We start from the raw sequence: 25,022 nt of genomic DNA, 5'->3' as shown, positions 1-25,022 counted from the left end.
GCATGGGCAAAGAACACAATATTTTTAAGAGACATGCCTTTTTGTTTTGTTGTATTTGTAAATTGAACTTTACCTTCTGTGTTTGTAGGTTCAGAACAAACAACTGACAGTTGTGGGTAAAATCTACACCATCACCAGTATCAGAGTGCCAAACAAAGGGAACATTCTGAAGCTTGGTGTCAACTTCCAGAGAGAGATCATTCAGCTTTCCAAAGAGGTACAGTATTCAGAGATGTGGATTTAGGCTAATTCGTTATTTTAGGTATGTGTATTTTTGAATTATATGCAAGTGTTAAAAATAATGTCTCAATAAATTTTGTTGTCATTGTTCTTTCTTTCAGGTTCGCAATCTGAGATGGCTGGGATTCAGAGTTCCTCTTGCTAATGTCAATAAAGCTCACCAAGCTAACCAGTTATATCCATTTGCTATTTCTCTGATGGAGAGTGTACAGTCTTATGACAAAACTCTGAAAAAGGTTATTGAACACTATCCATTCATAAACTGATAAGATCATAATTTTTCAGTTTACAATAAATTTTTTGTCTTAAATGTTTTACTTTGAAATTCCAGATTGAAGGAAAAGAATCTCTAAAACTGCTTGTTGCTGGCCTGAGAAAAGAGCTTCAGAACTTGATAGCAGACGGCTGCACACTTCAGTGGGAGTCTTACAAATTAGATCCTTATGTTCAGAAACTTGCTGACAGTATCATTAACTTCCAGGAGAAAGTAGGTCATCCTGTTCAGAACTTTTGCAATATATTTCTGTAGATTCTTCTTTACCTTCTGTTAATTTGTCTATTTCAATTTCCTTTTTATTCTGTCCGTGTGCTAGGTGGATGAGTTATTGGCCATGGAGGAAGAGATTGATGTGGAAGTGCATGCCTTAGAAACATGTGGCTACAATGCTGCAACATTCAGAGAAATTCTAACGAGGATTCAGAAAGTTGTGGACAATCTTAGTCTCCGATCCTACTCCAACTTGGCATTGTGGGTAGCGCATTTAGATGAAGAGGTAGGTGAATTTCTAGCGCAATTATTTTATTTTAAATTATTTGGATAAGTGTTTTCATTCATTTTGATTTATTCTGATGAATAGGTGGAGAAAAAACTGGCAGGTCGTTTAGAAGCTGGCCTGAAAGCCTGGACACATGCTCTGCTGGGGAAGAGGGAAAACAATATTGACCATTCAATGGACACTGATGATGAGCCCAAACAGCCATCACACAAACCTGGAGGTGAACCAAAGATCAAGGTAAGAATTTCTATTCATGACAAGAGTTCAAGTTGTAATTTGTGGGGTACCTCATTTGATTGTTAGATAGTATTTTCATCATTGGCCTCCTTCAGTCGTAGAACGACTATGATTCATCTCAGAGCACACTTCCTCATGCGGCTGTGGAGCCCTATTTTGGAGAGACACTCCCGTCCACAGATAGCGCAGGCTAAGGTGGCTTTTGCTTCAGTGGTAGAGGAGCTGGCCGTTTTTTGGATTGTAAGTTTTTCTTCCTGAGCTGAGACCCATGAGCTTTCACTGTCTATAGCTTTCTTGGTCACTGTCTCTCTCCATCTGGTGCGGTCTAGAGCTAGGTCTTCCCGATGGTCAGTATTTTAGAAGTGTGTTGAGAAAGGGAGTAGTTTGAGGTGGACATTTTCGTTTTTTATTAGTAAAGAAAATTTGTCCTAAAATCTAGAAATTGTATTAATCTTTTAGTTATGAAATTCTTCACAAACTGAAAACAGCTTAATAAGACATTTTATTTTTATTATTCTTTACTTGAACAACAGTGGAGATGATATGTTTTTTTTTTTTTTGATAATATAAATGTTTAATTATAAAAACACAAAAAGTTAGCAGCTTTTAGATCCTTTAGTATTGTCTTAAAGGCCCAGCACATAATTATATAGTTTTAGTTTCTTTATAATTTTATACTTCTTTAACAAAAAAAGTGTTTACCAAATATTCTCACTGATGGAGATGAATAGTAAATCTGTTGACTCTTTTGCATGGATTTAGCAAGTGTTCAGTCTGTTTTGAAAGTGGCTGCCAGAGTTAGTCTCTTTTTAAAGAAGTCTTTAGCACGGACTCAGCAAGAGTTATGCAATGTTGAATGAACAAAGACCTCCTAGTTCCAAAATCAAATTGAATAAAAAATTTTTTTAAAAGATTTCCAGGTTGGATTATTAAATGAAAAACATTAAAAGTTATCTCTATTTTACCAAAAGTTGATTTTAGTCTTGAAACAACTTTAATGATTTTCAGTGATTTAAAAATGATAATACAGAATTTAATAATGACTAATGATTTAAGGTTCCCTTTCCTTTCAGAGTCTTGTCCATGAGCTGAGGATCACAAATCAACTGATGTATGTCAGTCCTCCAATAGAAGATGCCCAGTTTAACATCTTACAAGAACTTTTTGCTTGGGAGGCTGTTGTCACAAGTTTGCCTAGAATACAGCACTCCAGGTATCAGGTAAGTTCCAAGTGTCTTTGTCACACCAGGTATCAGTTTCAAGTGTCTTTGTCAGGAATGTTTATTAATACTTTAAGGTGTGTGTGAAAAACCATTGTTTAAGTTTTTAAAGGCATTTAAGAGCTCCTTTGTTTGTGTATTTGATCATTCAGGTTGGCCTGCAGGCAGAGTCTGAAGCTGACAGCAGCTATCGCAATGTGTTGACCAAGTTGCCAGAAGGACCAATTGTGCTTGAAGATGCTTATTCTGCCATTCAAAAAACTGTTGAAGAATTCAGAAAATATGTCAATGTAAGAAATATTTCATAACACATTGCTTTTCAGAAAATATGTCAATGTAAGAAATATTCCATTACATATTGCTTTTCAGAAAATATGTCAATGTAAGAAATATTTCATAACACATTGCTTTTCAAAAAATATGTCAATGTAAGAAATATTTCATAACACATTGCTTGGTTGAATGTTTTTTGTAAGGCTTTTAGTGATGACTTTTTTGTTTCTCTACCATCCAGGTTTGGCTTCGTTATCAATCTCTTTGGGATTTGAACCCTGATGTTCTGTATTCTAGGCTTGGCAACAATTTGGTGCGCTGGATGAAAGCACTAGAAGACATAAAGTAAGTTTAGGATAAACATTATTTAGTTTAATTAAAATGTATTTCTCTTATGTGTGCATTTTGTTTATGGCTTTCACTGGTTATTGTGTATCAAAACAATCATCTTCTCTGTAACCAGAGCTTCCCGCAAAACCTTTGATACTTCAGAAACTCAGAAAGAGATAGGTCCACTTATTGTCCAGTTTGGAAAGGTCAGTATCTGAAAAGTAACAAAAAGAGTTATGTTTTTGGATCTCTTTGTTCCCTTAGTACTTTAATGGACCTCATTCACCAATCGTAAACAAACAACATTTAGCCACGTGATAATATTGATAAAATAATGAAAAAAAAACTGTCATGTGACAGCCTGTGTGTAATACGTAATTTGTGTAGAAGAGATAGAGAACCACATGGCTAAATGTTTTTTGTTTATGTGAATGAGGTCCATTATTGTATAAAAAACATCTATCTGATGTAAAGCTGACAAGCAAAAAGTGCAATGAATGTACATTTCATTTGCATCATTGTAATGTTTGATTATGTGTTGTAAAACTAATTTGTGCTAGGATAATAAAGATATTATTACTATTATTATCATTATCAAAATCTGTATAATTGCTTTGTCAATGCCATGTGAAGAACTTGTTTCCTTTTTAATTTGAAAGGTACAATCTAAAGTTTCCCTGAAGTATGATTCATGGCACAAAGAAGTCTTGAGCAAATTTGGATCTTTACTGGGCAATGAGATGACTGAGTTCCACGCTCAAGTGTCTAAAGTAAGTTTCCTGGATACTATGTTTGTAATAATGTCACAAAGTAAGTTTCCTGGATAATATGTTTGTAATAATGGCACAAAGTAAGTTTTCTGGATAATATGTTTGTAATAATGTCACAAAGTAAGTTTCCTGGATAATATGTTTGTAATAATGTCACAAAGTAAGTTTTCTGGATAATATGTTTGTAATAATGTCATAAAGTAAGTTTCCTGGATAATATGTTTGTAATTATGTCACAAAGTAAGTTTCCTGGATAATATGTTTGTAATAATGTCACAAAGTAAGTTTCCTGGATAATATGTTTGTAATAATGTCACAAAGTAAGTTTCCTGGATAATATGTAATAATGTCACAAAGTAAGTTTCCTGGACAATATGTTTGTAATAATATCACAAAAGTATGTTTCCTGGATAATATGTTTGTAATAATGTCACAAATACTGAAATAGAGTTGTGAACAGTTGTTGCAAGTGAATGTTAAATTTAGTGCAGATTTAACAGATATGTGTATTTGTATTTCTTGTAGTCAAGAACTGATCTGGAATCTCAATCTATTGACACTGCCAACACTTCTGAAGCTGTTGGTCTGATTACGCATGTGCAAGCTCTTAAACGTAAAGTCAAATCCTGGGAGAAGCAAGTGGAGGTAAGTGGCGTGCTGCCCTTCATTTCGTCCTCTACTTAGCGTGTATCACTTTTCTAGTTGAAAAAAAAATTATTGGTCATCATTAAGAGGCACATATATCTATATCTATATCAATATCTATATCTGAATTTATTGACAGACTTACAAAGAAGGCCAGCGCATACTGGAGCGTCAAAGATTTCAGTTCCCAACTTCCTGGTTATATATTGACAACATTGAAGGAGAATGGGGTGCCTTCTCAGACATTATGAAGAGAAAAGATTCTTCCATTCAAACCAGAGTGGCTAGCTTGCAGATGAAAATTGCTTCAGAGGATGCACTGATTGAAAACAAAACTGGAGGTCTACTTCAGGAATGGGAGAAAGAAAAACCTGTTACTGTGAGTGACTTTCTAATTTTTGTAGTTTCACTCAAGCAATATGCACTTACACTAGTACCAATATTATATTCATCTTTTTAAAAAAAAAATTTTTATTTTACACATAAAGCTTGGAATAGTCTATTTCTATTATTGACATATTTGCTAAATTACTTGGCATTTTTTTTACGAAGTATATAACACTTAAAATATTAGAATACTGGACATTGTTAATGAAAGTACAGGATATTGAAAAAGTGCATGACATATTTGCTATTTAACAAATTTCAGGGTGAGATGAGACCTGATCAAGCCCTAAAAGCTCTGACAATATTTGAAGGCAAATTTGCAAGACTGAAAGAAGAAAGAGAAAATGTGGCTAAGGCTAAAGAAGCCCTGGAACTTGCTGAACCTGGTGAGTTGCATAGCTTTTAAATATTTTAAGGGTAGCTCTTAGAAAGATATGGAAAAATTATATGATCATTTCACCTCTGTGTTTGTATAGGTCATGTGAGTCCAAGCCATGAACGCATGCAGGTTGGCCTTGAAGAGCTCCAAGATCTGAAAGGAGTTTGGCAGGAACTGGCCAAGATTTGGGAACAAATTGATGAACTCAAAGAAAAACCATGGCTTTCTGTTGCACCCAGAAAAGTAAATATTCATTTAAAAAAAAAAAGTCATGTTTTTATAATGAAAATAATTAAACAAAAACTTGTCTTGTAAGTTATTTTTTTTTCTTTTTGAAAAAAAACAAACATTAATTAAACAAGTAATTTTTTCTTCTTTCTAGCTTCGTCAGTCTATTGATGGATTATTGAATGTTTTGAAAGATCTCCCAGCTAGACTAAGAGCTTACTCTTCTTTTGAGTATGTCAAGAGGCAACTACAACAGTATGCTAAGGTAAGCCCTACTACATGCTATTCATTCAAGTTTGTCATTACAGTTATCACATTGGCTGTTGCCTAACTCTTTGACTGGAATGCTCTAGGTGAATGTCCTGATAGTGGAGCTGAAATCTGAAGCCCTGAAAGAACGTCACTGGAAACAGCTGATGAAGAGGTTGAATGTGAACTGGGTTCTCTCAGAACTCACACTGGGACACATTTGGGACATTGACTTTGGGAGACATGAAGTGGTCATCAGGGATGTCATCAGTGTGGCTCAGGGAGAAATGGCCTTAGAAGAGTTCTTGAAACAGGTCAGCTGATATTAACATAATGAAAAATTGTAATGCTTGACACATCATCATTTTAATAAAAAAAAATTAAAACTCTTCTGAAAATAATATTAGCAAATGAAATGTTTGAAATATTTGTTTACTTTTAAAAATTCCAGTTAAAGTTGAAGCCTTTTAAAAAAAACATTTTCACGTATGCAGATGTATTGAAGAAAATAAATATTTCCCTAACTGTAGGTGAGTGAAGTGTGGCGCAGCTATGAGCTGGACATGATCAACTACCAAAACAAATGTCGTCTGATCAGAGGTTGGGATGACCTGTTCACCAAGGTGAAGGAACACATCAACAGTGTCACCGCCATGAAACTCTCACCCTACTACAAGGTCAGTTTATAACATCAAACTCTTTTCATTTGTATCCAGTATAATAGCTACAAGTTTTATACTAGTAAATGTATCATTCTTCTGAACTCGCATTTAATAAAGTTGGAGGGTTCAGATAACCAGTCCTAAATCGCAATGGAACTGCACAGTGTTTTCTAGCTCTCCATACAATTTGTCTTTTACTGAGGTGTTCTGGGGCCAGTATATTATTCACGCTTCTCGATAAAGTATGCAGCTTTTAAGGACATAGTCATAGTCCTATAGTCATAGTCCTATAAATATTAAACATTATTCATTGATTTTTCGGAATTGCTTGTAATATTTATAAAGAATCACTTAACTGAGCATTTTGTAAAAACCTTTTCATTATTTTTATTTTTTAAAGTAGTCTATTTTGTTGAAGTATTTACTGTTTTGTTACGTGAAAGTGATCTCATATTTCCCCAGCAATTTGAAGAAGATGCTCTGGCCTGGGAAGACAAACTGAACCGTATCAATGCTCTTTTTGATGTCTGGATTGATGTTCAGAGAAGATGGGTGTACCTGGAGGGCATTTTTACTGGCAGTGCTGACATCAAGCATCTACTTCAGGTGGAAACATCACGTTTCCAGGGGTAAGGTGACATCTTTTGTTGTGTACCCTTGACAATTTTTTACATTTTCATTTTTTTGGCACTGATTTCTTTGATTGCTATTTCAGTGTGAGCACAGAGTTTTTGGGTCTGATGAAGAAAGTGGCCAAGTCTCCTCTTGTCATGGATGTACTCAACATTCCCAATGTGCAGAGACAACTGGAAAGATTGGCTGATCTACTCAGCAAAATACAAAAAGCACTGGGAGAATATCTGGAGAGAGAAAGAGCTTCTTTCCCAAGGTATCTAGAATGTTTCTTTCCCAAGGTATCTAGAATGTTTCTTTCCCAAGGTATCTAGAATGTTTATTTCCCAAAGTATCTAGAATGTTTCTTTCCCAAAGTATCTAGAATGTTTCTTTCCCAAGGTATCTAGAATGTTTCTTTCCCAAGGTATCTAGAATGGAATTTAACTTGCTAACACATCTGGTTGATTAAAAAACAACTTGCTTGGGACTAACTATTTATGACATAACTTTTGAAAATATTTTATTATATATATATTTAAATTGCTTTCCTTTATGTGAATGTATTCATTGTAAATCTTATTAGATAATATTTGTCAAGATATATAACCAAATGGATTTGTTGTTGCTGGTGTCTGTTCAATCAACTTTGTAGGTCAGAATTCTCTTTTCATTGAATTCCAAATATTATTCAATTATCTTTTTTTTTTCATTTGTAGATTCTACTTTGTTGGTGATGAAGATCTACTTGAAATTATTGGCAACAGCAAGAACATCCCACGTCTTCAGAAACACTTCAAAAAAATGTTTGCTGGGGTGGCCTCTATCATACTGAATGATGATGAGTCTCATGTTGTTGGTCTGACTTCCAAAGAAGGAGAAGAGGTGCAATCAACTTTGGACTTAATTTCTTAAAGATTCTAAAACAGTGATTAAACAATCTAGACTTAAGTTTCATTCATCAATTCAATTAGAGTAACAAAAAATGGTTTTTTTACATCATTAACAAGGTTGCTATTATATTTCAATCAGTGCAGCTTTTAAGCAAAACATTTTGCATGTTAGAAGTGACAAATAAAAGATTTGATTCTATCTTAAAATACTCAAGAAAAACTTCAAAAATTTTTTTTTTTTTTACATTCATAGCCTTTCAAAAATTTACTATAACAAATTGAGTTTAGCTTTTTAACAATGTGATTTTGTGTGCTCCTTCCAAGGTTATATTTGCTACCCCAGTTTCCATAGCAGCTCACCCCAAGATCAATGAATGGCTGACATTGGTGGAGAAGGAGATGAGAGTTACGTTGGCCAAACTTCTTGCCTCTGCTGTCCAAGACATGGCTGCCTTTAAAGGAGGAAAAGTGGAACCCTCCAAATACTTGGATTGGGTGGACAAATATCAGGTAGACATCTTGGATTGGGTGGACAAATATCAGGTAGACATCTTGGATTGGGTGGACATATATCAGGTAGACATCTTGGATTGGGTGGACATATATCAGGTAGACATCTTGGATTGGGTGGACATATATCAGGTAGACATCTTGGATTGGGTGGACATATATCAGGTAGAAATCTTGGATTGGGTGGACATATATCAGGTAGACATCTTGGATTGGGTGGACAAATATCAGGTAGACATCTTGGATTGGGTGGACATATATCAGGTAGACATCTTGGATTGGGTGGACAAATATCAGGTAGACATCTTGGATTGGGTGGACATATATCAGGTAGACATCTTGGATTGGGTGGACAAATATCAGGTAGACATCTTGGATTGGGTGGACAAATATCAGGTAGACATCTTGGATTGGGTGGACATATATCAGGTAGAAATCTTGGATTGGGTGGACATATATCAGGTAGACATCTTGGATTGGGTGGACAAATATCAGGTAGACATCTTGGATTGGGTGGACATATATCAGGTAGACATCTTGGATTGGGTGGACAAATATCAGGTAGACATCTTGGATTGGGTGGACAAATATCAGGTAGACATCTTGGATTGGGTGGACATATATCAGGTAGAAATCTTGGATTGGGTGGACATATATCAGGTAGACATCTTGGATTGGGTGGACAAATATCAGGTAGACATCTTGGATTGGGTGGACATATATCAGGTAGACATCTTGGATTGGGTGGACATATATCAGGTAGACATCTTGGATTGGGTGGACATATATCAGGTAGACATCTTGGATTGGGTGGACATATATCAGGTAGACATCTTGGATTGGGTGGACATATATCAGGTAGACATCTTGGATTGGGTGGACATATATCAGGTAGACATCTTGGATTGGGTGGACAAATATCAGGTAGACATCTTGGATTGGGTGGACAAATATCGGGTAGACATCTTGGATTGGGTGGACAAATATCGGGTAGACATCTTGGATTGGGTGGACAAATATCAGGTAGACATCTTGGATTGGGTGGACAAATATCAGGTAGACATCATTTCATCAATGCAATGAGTTGTTTGGAGGCTTATATGTATTACGGTAAATTAATTTTAAAATGTCACATGAGGAAAAAGAGATGTACATCATATTTCTCAATTTATTTCTTGTTCAACAAAGATTTGCTGTTTAAATTGAATTTGAATGGTTTGCGTGTACTAATATAGCACCTTATGTCTCCTAGGCCCAGCTAGTGGTGTTAGCTGCTCAGATTTCCTGGTCTGAGAGTGTAGAGCAAGCCTTACAAACAGCTGCTAGTAAAGGAGGAGACATTGCTGCCGTTGTTGAAGTGTTGGGCACTGTAGAGTCCACATTGAATGTCTTGGCAGACTCTGTTCTCTATGAGCAGCCTCCAGTCAGACGCAAGAAACTGGAAAGCCTGGTAATAATTAGAATGACTCTTTTGATAGCCCTGGAGCATGAGTTTGTACTTAAGTCTGGCCTTAAGGTAAATAACTGACTGATCATTGTTGTATGCTACTGTTAGATCACTGAACTTGTCCACCAACGTGATGTGACCAGAACCATGATCAAAAACAAAGTCAACAATCCCAAGTCCTTTGATTGGCTGGCACAGATGAGGTTCTATTTTGACCCCAAAAATACTGATGTACTTCAACAACTCTCTATACAGGTCAGTGTTAAAGTATTACCAACTTTTATACAGACACAAAGAATTGTACCATTTTATTTGTAGAACTATAACAAACAATATAATCCCCTGTTAAAATGACCTAAATGTATCAAGTTTAAGTTGTAATGTGATTGTTTTTTGCTTTGACTGGACATAATTCTTCACAGATGGCCAATGCCAAGTTCAATTATGGCTTTGAATATCTGGGCGTTCAAGACAAACTTGTCCAGACTCCACTGACTGACCGTTGCTACCTGACAATGACACAAGCTCTGGAGGCCAGACTTGGTGGATCTCCATTTGGTATGTTTTTAATGACTTTTGCAATCTCTGTCTCAGTATTGTAAACCTGACAAATTGTGTGAAGACATTCTTTAATAACATTATCCTCTTGGATTGTATCTAGGTCCTGCTGGTACAGGCAAAACAGAATCAGTGAAAGCTCTTGGTAACCAGCTTGGAAGATTTGTTCTTGTTTTCAACTGTGATGAAACTTTTGATTTCCAGGTAATTGATGACTTTGTTGACACATGAATGGGAATGATCTTCTCTTATATGTCTAGATTTTCAACATAAATTCCAATTTTGGATCATGTTAACGTTTCTTGAAAAGTTCTAAATGAATCTATTTATTTAAAATTAATCTCAAATTGATTGTATTCTACAGGCTATGGGTCGTATTTTTGTTGGTTTGTGCCAAGTGGGTGCCTGGGGCTGCTTTGATGAGTTCAACAGATTGGAGGAGCGTATGTTGTCTGCTGTTTCTCAGCAGATTCAAACTATTCAGGAAGCTTTGAAGGAGTTGGCAAGTCCAGATAAGAAGGAAAAAAGTAAGAAAATATTTTAAAAATATTTTAAAAATAATACTTTCTAAACATTTTGGCTAGCATGCTTTCTTTCTAAGCAATGTGTTTGTGAACCACCTATTCAATTGTGGCTTTCATCTCCTTCTAGCAAGTGGACCCATTCAAGTAGAGCTGATTGGCAAGCAAGTTAGAGTCAACCCAGACATGGCAGTTTTCATCACCATGAATCCTGGTTACGCTGGGCGTTCCAACTTGCCAGATAATCTCAAGAAACTGTTCCGTTCCCTCGCAATGACCACGCCTGACAGGCAGCTGATTGCTCAGGTTATGTTGTACTCACAGGGCTTCAGACAAGCAGAAAAACTGGCCAGCAAAATTGTTCCATTTTTCAAGTAGGTCTAATACTTATTGAATAATAATGTACAGATCTTTAATATTTAAATTGATTTAAAGTGATTAATTCCATTTGAAATACCTTTGAATATAATCATACAATGGTAAAAAAATACTTTAAATAAATACCTATGAACATAGTTAAAAATACTTAAAATAAAGTCCTATAATCATAGTTAATGTTGCTTAAAAATACTTTTTTCTGAAGAATGTAATAGCTTAAATAAAACAACCTCTGTATATGTTGTACTGTGTTACAGATTGTGTGATGAGCAGCTGTCTCCACAGTCTCATTATGACTTTGGTCTCCGAGCTCTGAAATCTGTGCTGGTTAGTGCTGGTAATGTCAAAAGAGACAGAATTCAGTATGTCAAGCAAGGCATGATAGAAAGAGGAGAAACTGTAGATGAGACGGCAATAGCAGAGAATGTCTCCGAGCAAGAGGTGGGTTTAGTTTTATTATTATTTTTTTTACCCTAATAAAGCAGCAGTTGTTTATGTCATATATTCCATTCTATTATAAAGCTTTAATCTAAGAGATTTTTTTCTCGAGAGTAATTAATACAGATAATTATTTCTTAGACTGTCTTTTTAATGTTTTTTTTTTTATAAAGATCTTGATACAAAGTGTCATGGAAACCATGGTCCCCAAGCTTGTAGCAGAAGACATCCCACTGCTGCACAGTCTACTGAGTGATGTGTTCCCTGGTGTGGAGTACACTGCGGCTGAGATGAAAGCTTTGAGGAACCAGATTAGGAAAGTTTGTGAAGAGATGTACTTGATCTATGGAGAGGGAGATGAGATGGGCTCCATGTGGGTGGAAAAGGTAACACAAGAATAGAATTGTAGTTTCTTATGCTCACAACTAATATAGAATGGTAATTCATCATTATCATCATCACTCCTTTGAGTTCCTCATGGAACATAGGGCCTTGACAAAAACACGCCACTCTCCACGGTCTCTTGCTAGTTTTTTTTATGGTTTCCCAGCTATTCCCGGTCTTCTCTGCTTCTTTAAGTACACTGCGTCGCCATGTTCTTTTTGGTCTTCCTCTGCGTCTTGTTCCCTGGGGGTTCCACTCTAAGGCCTGCCTAGCTCTGTTGCTGGTATCTTTTCTAAAGGTGTGACCAATCCATCTCCACTTCCTCTCTAAGATCTGCACTTCTATATTTTTCTGTCCACTCATCTCCCACAGTTTGGTGTTTTCTACTTTGTCATACCAGTGTATTTTTAGGATATTTCTCAGGCATCTGTTGATGAAGGTCTGTACTTTATACCGAGAATGGTAATTACAAAGCCCAAATCATCACACTCTGTCTGTCTGGTTAAAAGTTTGTACACATTAGTTCTCCCACCCATTCTAGGGTCAGGTGGAAACCTTGCACAACTATTCATTAGCATAGACAAAACATGAATCAAGAAAAAAAAATCCACTTAGTTAATTAATGACTGGTAATTAATTATTTTGTTTGAGACCAACAACAGAAATGAATCCTTCAGTGTTAACAAATATTATATGACTAAATTTGTAGGGTTTTGTCCCCTTAGATGATTGTTAATGCTGTTTCTCCCACATGCTTTGTCTCATCAAGTTGATACTTCAAACAATTATTTATTATACCTAACAAAACATTGAATCAGTTAACACATTAGCCAATGAGTCCATTCATTTTTGGTTACTAATTATTTCTATTGATATTAAATAAGGGAACTAACTTCTACATTATTGAGAGATATAGTTGTAACAGCAGATTTCTTCCTCTTAGATGAGCTTTGTTTTTTTTTCAATGTTTTTTTATTTTGCTTGTTTTGAATGTAAAAACACTTCTGAATTGAACATGTAACTCTATCAGGTTCTTCAACTTCATCAAATCACACTTCTCCACCATGGTCTCATGATGGTTGGACCAAGTGGAAGTGGCAAGTCTATGGCATGGCAAGTCTTGCTGAAGGCCTTGGAAAGACTGGAAGGAACAGAGGGAGTTGCTCATGTCATTGATCCTAAGGTAGTACAAACCTCTTGTTGTTCTATGTAGTCACATGGTATCAACAATAAATAGTGTTTTTTTATATTGACATTATACATTAAAAATAGTAACTTGATATATCAGCCTATATTTTTTTTTAACTTTATTCATAGAGACTGTTAATATTTAACTTTGCCCAATTTCAAAGTTAAGTAATGTATTATATTTCAATCCTTATTTTTCACTTGACCATGTGTTGTTCTATTCAGTCCATCTCTAAAGAAGCACTGTATGGTAATATGGATCCTAATACAAGAGAATGGACAGATGGTCTTTTTACACATGTCTTAAGAAAGTAAGCTTATGATGTTTTTTTAAAGTCCAGTTAAATTTGTTGGTTGATAGAAGTTTTTAATGTATGAATGTCTTTTAAAACCAGTTCCAATGAGATAAAACTTCAATTATCCTCAGGATCATTGACAATGTTAGAGGTGAGCTTGGTAAACGTCAGTGGATCATATTTGATGGTGATGTTGACCCTGAGTGGGTTGAGAACCTCAACTCTGTACTGGATGACAACAAACTGTTAACTCTGCCCAATGGTGAACGCCTTGGAATACCACCAAATGTAAATATCTCAAACTTCTTGGAATAAATCATTTAAACTTAATTCTTCAGTGCTAAAGCTCACACAAAGAAAATGTGTCAGAACCTTAAATTAAGTTTGCAAAAAAAAAAGAAATTCAATTTGAGCTTACTTGAAGGTATTTTAATTATCTTATAAATTGAGGGATAAAGAAGAAAAAATGGTATTCAACCTTTCATTATTTTTATTCTTTTATTCTATCTGATAAACATCACAGTGGAAACTTTGTAAGGGTTATTTATTAAAACAAAATATTCCCTTGGATACCCTTTTCAACACTGAGAGATGGACATAAAAAATAATCACATTTTAAGTCAGCCATGAGCTACATACAACTTTTATTATTGTGTAGCTTTGAGCTGGTAATAAGCTGAAATAGTATGTGTGGCTGAGAGGCTAAGTACGTTGCCCTTGGCTTGGCTACCTATAAAGCGGGCTCGAGGTTCGACACTCAACTCAGAGTTGTGTTTACTGAGTGCCTAAAGGCAACATGGAAAACCTCCCATAACCCCCCTCCCCCCACTGGTCCACATCTGAGAGTGGACCTTAGCGCTCTGAGCATGCTATTAGCATAAAATTTGCGCTAAATAAAAGTTATTAAAATGGTGGGCTTTGTCATTTATTGGTGAAATTAAGTAGAAAGGAATATAATTCTTTTGGTATATTTCACATGAGGCACAGCGGTTTGAAAACAAAATGTTTCTTCTGAAAGAAAGAAAGCCTTTTGGCACTCAGTAACAAACCAAATATTTTTTTGTTCTATTGGTATTTATAAATATTCTATTTTCTTTTTTTGTCTTTAGGTTCGCATCATGTTTGAAGTGCAAGACTTGAAATATGCCACCCTGGCTACAGTCAGTCGTTGTGGTATGGTCTGGTTCAGTGAAGATGTCCTGTCCACAGAGATGGTGTTTGAGAACTACTTGAGGCAGCTGAGGAATGTTCCCCTTGAAGAGAGCGAGGAGGACATGCGTCACAACAGAGGGACCTCGGCTGAGTCTAAGGAAGAAGAAGTCTCTCCAACAGTTCAGGTAAATGTTTCAGACAATTTATCTTGCAAAAGATTACAAGGTTCCTTTAAAGATGAGTGCAGTATTTCCATGCTAACGCAGTTATGACCTACATATTCTGCCACATCTTATGCAGACAAAGCTGTTGTCCACTCTGGGTCTATTTATGTTTTCATCTTCTTTACCTATCTTTGATAAAGGGTTTTCTTTGGGCTTCAAGGTGGGTGTCCTGCAGCATTGTGTGAGCTCTTCAGCTTTCTATTTCAGAGACCATCTGCTGCCAATTGCTTTCCTCTATGCCAGTTAGGGAAAAATGGCAGCCAAGTTGATCCATTCTAGTGCTACTTATAGTTAAGTTATCCTATAGTTAACAGAAATATGCCAACTTCAGAATATATCCTGCAATTAGAACACAAACAGTATTCCTTATGGCTAACCTGCTTCTTTAAAAAGAAAATAGAATAATTGAATGTATATAAAGTTAATTATTACTTAAAATTAAGAAAATTTCATTTGTTCCTTAGTAAAGATTCTGATAGAGAATTGATTGTAATATTTTTGTTGTTGTTGATATGTATGTATGTATCTAATGTGTATCTATTCAAATGTACTTTAAAACTAATTGATTTGATTCTATATCTTTCAAGATTCAAAGAGATGTTGTCAACATCCTGATGCCCCACTTTTCTCTCGGTGGACTGGTCAATCGCTGCTTGGAGCATGCCGAGTCTCTGGATCACATCATGGACTTTACAAGACTGCGAGCTTTGACCTCACTGTTTTCTATGCTGAACCAGGGCATCAGAAACATTCTCACCTACAACCACACACATGACTTTGCTATGCAGGTAGTTAGCACTGGAACATTTTTTAAAACACTTTTATTGAGTTAGATTAATCAAAGCAGACCTAGTGGCTCAGCAAATTTAAAACTTGATTTAGTGTTGAAGATTTATTTTGAAACATGACGGTTAAGCTATTTACCCAAAAATTGTGTTTCCAGCAAGACCAGATGGAGCGCTACATGACCAAATACCTTGTGTACAGTCTGTTGTGGTCCATGTCAGGTGACAGCCGCATCAAAGTAAGGCAAGAACTGGGTGACTTTATCAGAAGTATCACTACCATACCAATGCCACCACAAGCCAATGTGGCCATCATTGACTTTGAAGTAAGTCTTTGTTGCTTGCTTTAGAAGTTTCTTTTATTTAATTCTCTGCCTGTCAATTAGAAATATTTCTCCAAATTTTGACATGGGTAATAACACAACTAAAAAAAATGTCAAGTTTGGAATAGTTCTTTTCTTACAAAATCTCAATTTAATTCGTAACTTCGTGGAAACTTGGGTGGGTGGGCACTGATCTCAAAAACGGCACTAATGATTTTTCTAGAAATATGACAGTTGCTGTATATCGTTGGCAAAAGAATTACTATCGCATTGGCCACACTGGGTAAACTCTTGTTTGACCATTATAATTTTTTAAAGTAAAAAAACAAAAAACAAAATTGGGCTAGAGAATGAGAAAATATTTATCTTGAACTGACTAATCTTAGATTATCTATGTGTCTGGGTATTTCCACATTCCTTGAAGAATTAATGTTCCGGAAAATTTTGCATTTCATATTCTAAGTCTAGATCTAAAGGCCTCTTATTGGAATATTATAAAGTTTAGTAGATCAATACCTTTGCTTAACCAGGATTCTTTGAATGGGGGGAATTGTGACGAGGTAAAAAATGTTCCATTGTTGTTGTTTTATTCTAACATTCATTAGTTATTAAGGGAACAACATTTGCTCTTTATAAAAAAGGAGAGTTATTGTCTTTTTTAATAAGTATTTGAAATGTTTGTCTTGTTTTAATTATTCTTTATTCAGATATTTATTAAAAAAATCTGAGTTTTAAATTGTAATCAATAATTGTTGAAAACACTGCTTTGAAATGTAATACTACTGACTATTGTACTGGATTAAAAAAAAATGTGCTTTTAGTTTTATAGTCAACTTAATAATTGAGTTTCTTATTTGAAAAAAAAGATTATCATGATATTATAACTTCACTAATCTACTGTGACTATTTTATTAGGTGTCCACCTCAGGAGAATGGGTAGCTTGGCAATCCAAAGTCCCTCAAGTGGAAGTAGAAACCCACAAAGTGGCCGCCCCAGATGTGGTCATCCCAACCATTGATACTGTCCGCCATGAGAGCCTGCTGTACACCTGGCTGGCAGAGCACAAACCTCTGGTCCTGTGTGGCCCACCTGGCTCTGGCAAGACGATGACTTTATTCAGTGCTCTGAGAGCACTGCCTGACATGGAGGTAAGTGTAGACTTTATTCAGTGCTCTGAGAGCACTGCCTGACATGGAGGTAATTGTAGACTTTATTCAGTGCTCTGAGAGCATTGCCTGACATGGAGGTAATTGTAGACTTTATTCAGTGCTCTGAGAGCACTGCCTGACATGGAGGTAATTGTAGACTTTATTCAGTGCTCTGAGAGCACTGCCTGACATGGAGGTAATTGTAGACTTTATTCAGTGCTCTGAGAGCACTGCCTGACATGGAGGTAATTGTAGACTTTATTCAGTGCTCTGAGAGCACTGCCTGACATGGAGGTAATTGTAGACTTTATTCAGTGCTCTGAGAGCATTGCCTGACATGGAGGTAATTGTAGACTTTATTCAGTGCTCTGAGAGCACTGCCTGACATGGAGGTAATTGTAGACTTTATTCAGTGCTCTGAGAGCATTGCCTGACATGGAGGTAATTGTAGACTTTATTCAGTGCTCTGAGAGCACTGCCTGACATGGAGGTAATTGTAGACTTTATTCAGTGCTCTGAGAGCATTGCCTGACATGGAGGTAATTGTAGACTTTATTCAGTGCTCTGAGAGCATTGCCTGACATGGAGGTAATTGTAGACTTTATTCAGTGCTCTGAGAGCACTGCCTGACATGGAGGTAATTGTAGACTTTATTCAGTGCTCTGAGAGCATTGCCTGACATGGAGGTAATTGTAGACTTTATTCAGTGCTCTGAGAGCACTGCCTGACATGGAGATCTTCTTTGGGAAGATAATTTTAGAACTGTCAGACGAGAAAGAGTTGTCTCACCTTGCACGCTGCCACATCTTGTGTTGACAAGTGCAGAGATCGAGGAGAGTTGTCTAACGTGGCATGCTATTTTAATGCACGTATTGGTTTGAATTCTGACATTACGTCATAGCTTCCATGAATGGGCGATCACAATAAGGGCCGCCCCCCCCCCCTTTTTTTTTTTTTTCTCCTTTTAATGCTCTGAGAGCATTGCCTGACATGGAGGTAATTGTAGACTTTATTCAGTGCTCTGAGAGCATTGCCTGACATGGAGGTAATTGTAGACTTTATTCAGTGCTCTGAGAGCACTGCCTGACATGGAGGTAATTGTAGACTTTATTCAGTGCTCTGAGAGCACTGCCTGACATGGAGGTAATTGTAGACTTTATTCAGTGCTCTGAGAGCACTGCCTGACATGGAGGTAATTGTAGACTTTATTCAGTGCTCTGAGAGCATTGCCTGACATGGAGGTAATTGTAGACTTTATTCAGTGCTCTGAGAGCACTGCCTGACATGGAGGTAATTGTAGACTTTATTCAGTGCTCTGAGAGCACTGCCTGACATGGAGGTAATTGTAGACTTTATTCAGTGCTCTGAGAGGTGGAGATAATTGTAGAATCTTTACTAGAGTCTGGCATAATATGTATTATGTACTGGTTAACTTTCAATTTTTGATGCCAACTATATATGATAATGTCTATGGTCTGGAGTCTGAAGATAGATGTATTAACACAAGACACAAGACTGAAGTAGTTGGTAGAAATTATTATTATAATTCTTTTTTTAAAAGTTAATGTGGAACCATAATTAGGTTTTTATTTTCATATTTCTCAAAAAATCAAAAACCAGTAGCAACCTAGATCTGATGAAACATTAAAAAAATAAAAAAATTATTTTAATTTTAATTTTAGATTTATTTTCTTCATTTGAAAAAAATGCTTTCAAAGAAACTTGTTATAATCAATATCAAATTCATGTGAATTCTTGTAGTATATTGTTGGCTAAGATCACATTTAGGACTCTGAAGTGATGAGAATCATTAGCATGAAGCATGTTCATTGTTAAAACTTGAGTGTCTAGTCTGAAAGTTTGAATTTGCTTTTGACCTGAAGTGCTTTGCTAACATGTCTCTTTCTGTCTTTGTAGGTGGTAGGCTTGAACTTTTCCAGTGCAACCACCCCTGAGCTTCTCCTGAAAACATTTGATCACTATTGTGAGTTCCGCAGGACACCCAACGGGCTTGTCCTCTCTCCAATACAGCTCAACAAGTGGCTGGTTTTGTTCTGTGATGAGATCAATCTGCCAGACATGGATAAATATGGTCAGTGGTATTACACTTGGAGAAGTTTAACTTTAGTCTTAATGTCACCTTAATAAGTGAACTATAATTACAAATGTCAATTTCTTTACTAGGCACCCAGCGTGTCATCTCATTCTTGCGCCAGATGGTCCAGCATGGTGGATTTTACCGCACTTCAGATCAAGCCTGGGTTAAATTTGAGAGGATCCAGTTTGTGGGAGCTTGTAACCCCCCCACTGATCCAGGCAGGAAACCTTTGTCCTACAGGTGAATGATTTGTTCTGTCATAACTACTTGTACTGTACAATATGTTCAACAAGTGGAGAAAAAAAAATTAATTGGCTTGTGAAATTTGTCTCTATAGATTCTTGCGTCATGTCCCAGTGGTGTATGTGGACTACCCCGGTGAGCTGTCTCTGAAACAGATCTATGGCACATTCAACAGAGCTATGTTACGTCTGGTACCCAGCCTGAAGCCATATGCGGACCCTCTGACCAATGCTATGGTGGAGTTCTACATCATGTCTCAAGTAAGTTCAGACGTATTCCACATTTTAATATCACTAAATTTTTTCAATCAATTCAAAACCATTTTAAGTGTACAATTGATTAAAGTATTTATTTTATTATGTAAAAAAAGATATTATTTTATAATACCATCATTATTTATAATAAAATTGACTATATGAAAACAAATCAGATTTAATCCTTCAGTTTATAATTGCTATTTTTTTTGTCTGTTTTTCATTCCTAAAATAATATGTGCTTTATTTAGTTGTAATAATTAAAATTCCATTATTTCAACAGGAGCGTTTCACTCAGGATATGCAGCCTCATTATATTTACAGCCCTCGTGAAATGACTCGTTGGGTAAGAGGCATCTGTGAAGCTTTGAGGCCACTTGAAAGTCTCAGTCTAGAAGGTCTTGTTCGCATTTGGGCTCATGAAGCATTGAGACTCTTCCAAGACAGGTGAGATCTAGTTGCATTACATTACATTGGTCTTTGTCACTGATGCTTGATTGATTCTATGAGGATTTGTTATTTCAGATTGATTGAAGATGATGAGAGGCAATGGACTGATGAAAATGTGGATACCATTGCATTGAAACATTTCCCCAACATCAACAGACAGGAAGCTCTAGCCAGACCAATTCTGTACAGTAAATGGCTGTCTAAAGACTACATGCCAGTTGACAGAGAGGAGCTCAGAGAACATACTAAAGCAAGACTTAAAGTAAGCCTCTAGTATTTTGTTATGTCACATTTATTTCATTACTACAATTTATATATTGTTTTGTCACATCTATTTCATTATAACAACTTATTGATATTGTTTTGTCACATTTATTTCATTATCACTGTTTATATAGATATAGTTTTGTCACATTTATTTCATTACCACAATTTATATAGCATATTGTGTTATCACATTTATTTCATTACCACAATTTATATAGTATATTGTTTTGCCTTATTAATTTCATTATCACAATTTATGTAGTATATTGTTTTGTCTTATTTATTTCATTATCACACATTTCTGTTTTTAGGTTTTCTATGAAGAAGAACTGGATGTTCCGCTGGTCCTATTCGATGAAGTCCTGGACCATGTCCTCAGAATCGACAGAATTTTCAGACAGCCCCAAGGCCACCTGTTGCTGATTGGTGTGAGTGGTTCTGGGAAGACAACATTGTCTCGGTTTGTAGCCTGGATGAATGCTCTAAGTGTGGTGCAGATCAAAGTACACAACAAGTACTCAGCTAATGACTTTGATGAAGACTTGCGTTCTGTCTTGAGGAGAGCTGGCTGTAAGGTAAGGACATTTTAAACAGTATTGATTTTTAAAAATGTTTCTCTTCTTCTGTGTGTTATGAAAATTATCCCATTCTTTGTCATTGGTTAGTTTTCTTTTTGATTTCCATGAATTCTAAACTGTCAAGTGTGAATTTGAGACAGCGGATAGAGTTACATAAAATTACTCTTGCAATTAATGTACATTGACATTTAATTGTATCACTTATTTCCAAAAAGGAAGTCTGAAAACTTGTCAGTTACAAAACTTTATTTTAATATGATAGAATAATATAGGATGCATTACAAGTATGTTTTAATATTCTTTCATCAGAGTGAGAAGATTTGCTTCATCATGGATGAGTCTAATGTGCTGGACTCAAGTTTCCTTGAAAGAATGAACACACTGCTTGCCAACGGTGAGGTCCCAGGTCTGTTTGAAGGAGATGAGTACACCACCTTGATGACCCAGTGTAAAGAAGGGGCTATCAGAGAAGGTCTGATGTTAGACTCTGCCGAGGAGCTGTACAAGTGGTTTACCTCTCAGGTAAGATTTCTTCAGCTCATTCCAATGATTATTTTAAGTTTGTCGGCAGTGTAAAAATGTTGTAGATAATACAGTGAGAATATTTTCTACTATTTTGTTCAGGTCATCAGAAATCTTCATGTTGTATTCACAATGAACCCATCATCAGAGGGACTTAAAGACAGAGCTGCCACATCCCCTGCACTTTTCAACAGGTAGGAAACAGACACTAGAAGTTAGTTATGCTTGGAATAAACAACAGCAGAAGAGAGCCTTCAGAGACTTTGTTTAGATCAGTCTATCAAGACTTTTCTTGTTAAAGTTATATGATTGTACTTTTGTCTACAGATGTGTTCTCAATTGGTTTGGAGACTGGTCCAGTTTTGTTTAGATCAGTCTATCAAGACTTTTCTTGTTAAAGTTATATGACTGTACTTTTGTCTACAGATGTGTTCTCAATTGGTTTGGAGACTGGTCCAATTTTGTTTAGATCAGTCTATCAAGACTTTTCTTGTTAAAGTTATATGATTGTACTTTTGTCTACAGATGTGTTCTCAATTGGTTTGGAGACTGGTCCAGTTTTGTTTAGATCAGTCTATCAAGACTTTTCTTGTTAAAGTTATATGACTGTACTTTTGTCTACAGATGTGTTCTCAATTGGTTTGGAGACTGGTCCAGTTTTGTTTAGATCAGTCTATCAAGACTTTTCTTGTTAAAGTTATATGACTGTACTTTTGTCTACAGATGTGTTCTCAATTGGTTTGGAGACTGGTCCAATGGTGCTTTGTTCCAAGTTGGTAAAGAGTTTACCTCCAAGATGGACTTAGAGAAAGGAGCTGTAAGTTCTAATATCTTTTGTTTCTTCTGTTGACTAAAAAAAAAGTTAAAATGTTTTTTTACTATTGCTTTTAAATCAATTCAAGAGGAGAAAAAAAGTGTCTTATATAGTATTGCCCAAACAGCTATTGCTATGATGTAATAATAATAATAATAATAGCCATTATTATCTGTGAGGAAATTTTTTTACAATTGTGCATTACAAAAAAACAATACATGATTAGAGCAAACATTTGTACAGAAGCATACAAATATATATGTTCACACCCCAGTTTCTCTTAAACATAACATGCGAAATTTACAACAGTAAGTTACATTTTGTTCAACGATTTAATTTCCAAAGAATCAAGAGTTTTTGTGCTTATTTGTTTTTGTGATTGGTGTCTTATATTTTCTTTGTGATGGTCAAATGTTAAAATCATGAAGATGAGGGTGATTTTTTATGCTTAAAATCTTTATAGCGTTCTTAGCAATGTTTTTCTCAAATAGCTGTCCAAGTGCAGTTTGTTTTTGACCTAATAGTTATCTACCATATCGTTAAGTGCATAATTTGTGTGTATAAACTTCTAAATGCTGTTGATGATTTGTTTTCTCAGTACTCTGCTCCAGATATGTTTCCATCTGCTTATGAGAAATTAAATCCCAGTCCATCTCATAGAGAGGCAGTTATTGACAGCTTTGTGTATGTCCATCAATCACTGCACCAAGCTAACAGTAAAGTAGCCAGAAGAAGTGGGCGTGTCATGGCCATCACACCAAGACATTATTTGGACTTTATCAACCATTTTGTAAGTTGTATGACTTGTTATATTTTTATTTAAATCGAAATGTTTTAATCTTTTTATTTTCTCCAATTGAAATTTAAATTATTCTTTTTATCACTGTGTACATTATACTTTATTACTAGGTTGTTAGATTGAACTTGACATTACATTATACTTTTTGACTGGGTTGTTAGATTGAACTTGACATTACATTATACTTTTTGACTGGGTTGTTAGATTGATTTTGACATTACATTATACTTTATCACTGGGTTGTTACATTGAACTTGACATTACATTATACTTTTTGACTGGGTTGTTAGATTGATTTTGACATTACATTATACTTTATCACTGGGTTGTTAGATTGAACTTGACATTACATTATACTTTATCACTGGGTTGTTAGATTAAACTTGACATTACATTATACTTTATCACTGGGTTGTTAGATTGACATTGACATTACATTATACTTTATCACTGGGTTGTTAGATTAAACTTGACATTACATCATACTTTATCACTGGGTTGTTAGGCCAAGCTGTACAATGAGAAGCGCTCTGACCTTGAAGAGCAGCAGCTTCACTTGAATGTTGGTCTCCAGAAGATCCATGAGACTGTGGAACAAGTTGAAGAGCTCCAGAAATCTTTGTCCATCAAAAGAATTGAACTGGAAGAAAAGAACAATGCTGCCAATGCCAAACTGAAACAGATGGTTTGTACTTTCACTACTCTAGAGGCACAATCACATTTTAGTTGAGTTTGTGAAGTATTCAGGCAACCACTCTGTATTTAGTTGTCAAAGCTAAAATCTATCTTTAAAATTAAAGTTCATTTTTAAGTCCTTACAAGCTTAATGTGGCTGTATTTAGAGATGGCCACTTATCAATTCATGTTTTAATAAATGTTTCATGTTTTAATAAATGTTTCTAGTGCAAAGATTCTTACAAAATATGTCATGAAACTCAAGTGGTTATAACTTTCTGTTTTATTGTTGAACTTTAAAAAAAATGCCCAAACATTATTATATCAGGAAAACTGACAACAGATAAGGCTGTTAATTGGTAAGATATAATTAAAAAGTGTCATTTTAAAAATTGTTTATTGTCATTTAAAAAAATGTTTTATAAATATTTTTTAGAAAAAATCAGCAAAAATATTTATTGTTTCAAAGGGTAATCTTCCTCCCTTGTGAAGGCCAGTGATGATGAATTCAATACTGGAATTGGGAGCTAATGGTTTCATGTTGCTGTGATGTCCTTTTGTTTTCTGTTTGTGTGTGTACAGGTGAAAGACCAGCAAGAAGCAGAACGTAAGAAAGTGACAAGTCAAGAGATCCAGCAAGCATTGAAAGACCAGACTAAGATCATCTCAGAGAAGCAAAGTAGTGTCAGAGCTGATCTGGAACAAGTAGAACCAGCTGTCATTGAAGCTCAGAATGGTAATGTATTGCATCACCTTCTCATGACATTCAAGTCAATTGATACCTTAATGAAGTCAATTAAAACTAAATTTTGAGATTGTCTAAATTTCAAATCTTGAGATTGATTCTACTTCTATTTAAACATGAATTTGATTCTATAATAATATCAACATCAGTATATAACGTTTTGGCACTGGAAGCATTGGTTCTAGAAGTTCTGACCTCTATTTAAACATGAATTTGATTCTATAATAATATCATCATCAATATGTAACGTTTTGGCACTTGAAGCATTGGTTCTAGAAGTTCTGACTAGAACTCAGAAAACAAAACATTTGGTAATAAACATT

General features: G+C 35.5%; 1 protein-coding gene across 4 annotated transcripts in view; it reads left to right on the top strand.

Annotated features, from left to right (window-relative positions):
* Nucleotides 1-25,022, top strand: part of LOC106055422 (cytoplasmic dynein 1 heavy chain 1-like) — a 57,938-nt gene that overhangs the window by 6,469 nt on the left and 26,447 nt on the right. For all 4 annotated transcript variants that reach the window (XM_056022483.1, XM_056022482.1, XM_056022485.1 and 1 more), the window contains exons 15-62: nucleotides 89-217; nucleotides 342-476; nucleotides 572-727; nucleotides 834-1,013; nucleotides 1,098-1,253; nucleotides 2,327-2,473; nucleotides 2,626-2,763; nucleotides 2,988-3,091; nucleotides 3,210-3,282; nucleotides 3,736-3,846; nucleotides 4,372-4,491; nucleotides 4,631-4,870; nucleotides 5,141-5,264; nucleotides 5,355-5,500; nucleotides 5,640-5,750; nucleotides 5,839-6,048; nucleotides 6,265-6,411; nucleotides 6,859-7,025; nucleotides 7,112-7,285; nucleotides 7,728-7,893; nucleotides 8,226-8,411; nucleotides 9,664-9,861; nucleotides 9,967-10,113; nucleotides 10,281-10,416; nucleotides 10,520-10,620; nucleotides 10,781-10,943; nucleotides 11,068-11,311; nucleotides 11,573-11,756; nucleotides 11,927-12,139; nucleotides 13,168-13,320; nucleotides 13,551-13,636; nucleotides 13,753-13,909; nucleotides 14,731-14,958; nucleotides 15,585-15,785; nucleotides 15,941-16,108; nucleotides 17,021-17,254; nucleotides 19,172-19,346; nucleotides 19,439-19,592; nucleotides 19,690-19,855; nucleotides 20,133-20,296; nucleotides 20,375-20,561; nucleotides 20,878-21,141; nucleotides 21,454-21,666; nucleotides 21,769-21,860; nucleotides 22,390-22,483; nucleotides 23,079-23,270; nucleotides 23,785-23,964; nucleotides 24,537-24,690. In XM_056022483.1, coding sequence (XP_055878458.1) covers nucleotides 89-217; nucleotides 342-476; nucleotides 572-727; nucleotides 834-1,013; nucleotides 1,098-1,253; nucleotides 2,327-2,473; nucleotides 2,626-2,763; nucleotides 2,988-3,091; nucleotides 3,210-3,282; nucleotides 3,736-3,846; nucleotides 4,372-4,491; nucleotides 4,631-4,870; nucleotides 5,141-5,264; nucleotides 5,355-5,500; nucleotides 5,640-5,750; nucleotides 5,839-6,048; nucleotides 6,265-6,411; nucleotides 6,859-7,025; nucleotides 7,112-7,285; nucleotides 7,728-7,893; nucleotides 8,226-8,411; nucleotides 9,664-9,861; nucleotides 9,967-10,113; nucleotides 10,281-10,416; nucleotides 10,520-10,620; nucleotides 10,781-10,943; nucleotides 11,068-11,311; nucleotides 11,573-11,756; nucleotides 11,927-12,139; nucleotides 13,168-13,320; nucleotides 13,551-13,636; nucleotides 13,753-13,909; nucleotides 14,731-14,958; nucleotides 15,585-15,785; nucleotides 15,941-16,108; nucleotides 17,021-17,254; nucleotides 19,172-19,346; nucleotides 19,439-19,592; nucleotides 19,690-19,855; nucleotides 20,133-20,296; nucleotides 20,375-20,561; nucleotides 20,878-21,141; nucleotides 21,454-21,666; nucleotides 21,769-21,860; nucleotides 22,390-22,483; nucleotides 23,079-23,270; nucleotides 23,785-23,964; nucleotides 24,537-24,690 — 7,768 coding nt within the window. The remainder of the gene's footprint in view (nucleotides 1-88; nucleotides 218-341; nucleotides 477-571; nucleotides 728-833; nucleotides 1,014-1,097; nucleotides 1,254-2,326; nucleotides 2,474-2,625; nucleotides 2,764-2,987; nucleotides 3,092-3,209; nucleotides 3,283-3,735; nucleotides 3,847-4,371; nucleotides 4,492-4,630; nucleotides 4,871-5,140; nucleotides 5,265-5,354; nucleotides 5,501-5,639; nucleotides 5,751-5,838; nucleotides 6,049-6,264; nucleotides 6,412-6,858; nucleotides 7,026-7,111; nucleotides 7,286-7,727; nucleotides 7,894-8,225; nucleotides 8,412-9,663; nucleotides 9,862-9,966; nucleotides 10,114-10,280; nucleotides 10,417-10,519; nucleotides 10,621-10,780; nucleotides 10,944-11,067; nucleotides 11,312-11,572; nucleotides 11,757-11,926; nucleotides 12,140-13,167; nucleotides 13,321-13,550; nucleotides 13,637-13,752; nucleotides 13,910-14,730; nucleotides 14,959-15,584; nucleotides 15,786-15,940; nucleotides 16,109-17,020; nucleotides 17,255-19,171; nucleotides 19,347-19,438; nucleotides 19,593-19,689; nucleotides 19,856-20,132; nucleotides 20,297-20,374; nucleotides 20,562-20,877; nucleotides 21,142-21,453; nucleotides 21,667-21,768; nucleotides 21,861-22,389; nucleotides 22,484-23,078; nucleotides 23,271-23,784; nucleotides 23,965-24,536; nucleotides 24,691-25,022) is intronic.

This window comes from Biomphalaria glabrata, chromosome 3 (assembly GCF_947242115.1).
Source record: "Biomphalaria glabrata chromosome 3, xgBioGlab47.1, whole genome shotgun sequence".
Lineage (NCBI taxonomy): Eukaryota > Metazoa > Mollusca > Gastropoda > Planorbidae > Biomphalaria > Biomphalaria glabrata.
This window is presented reverse-complemented; position numbering and strand designations above follow the sequence as displayed.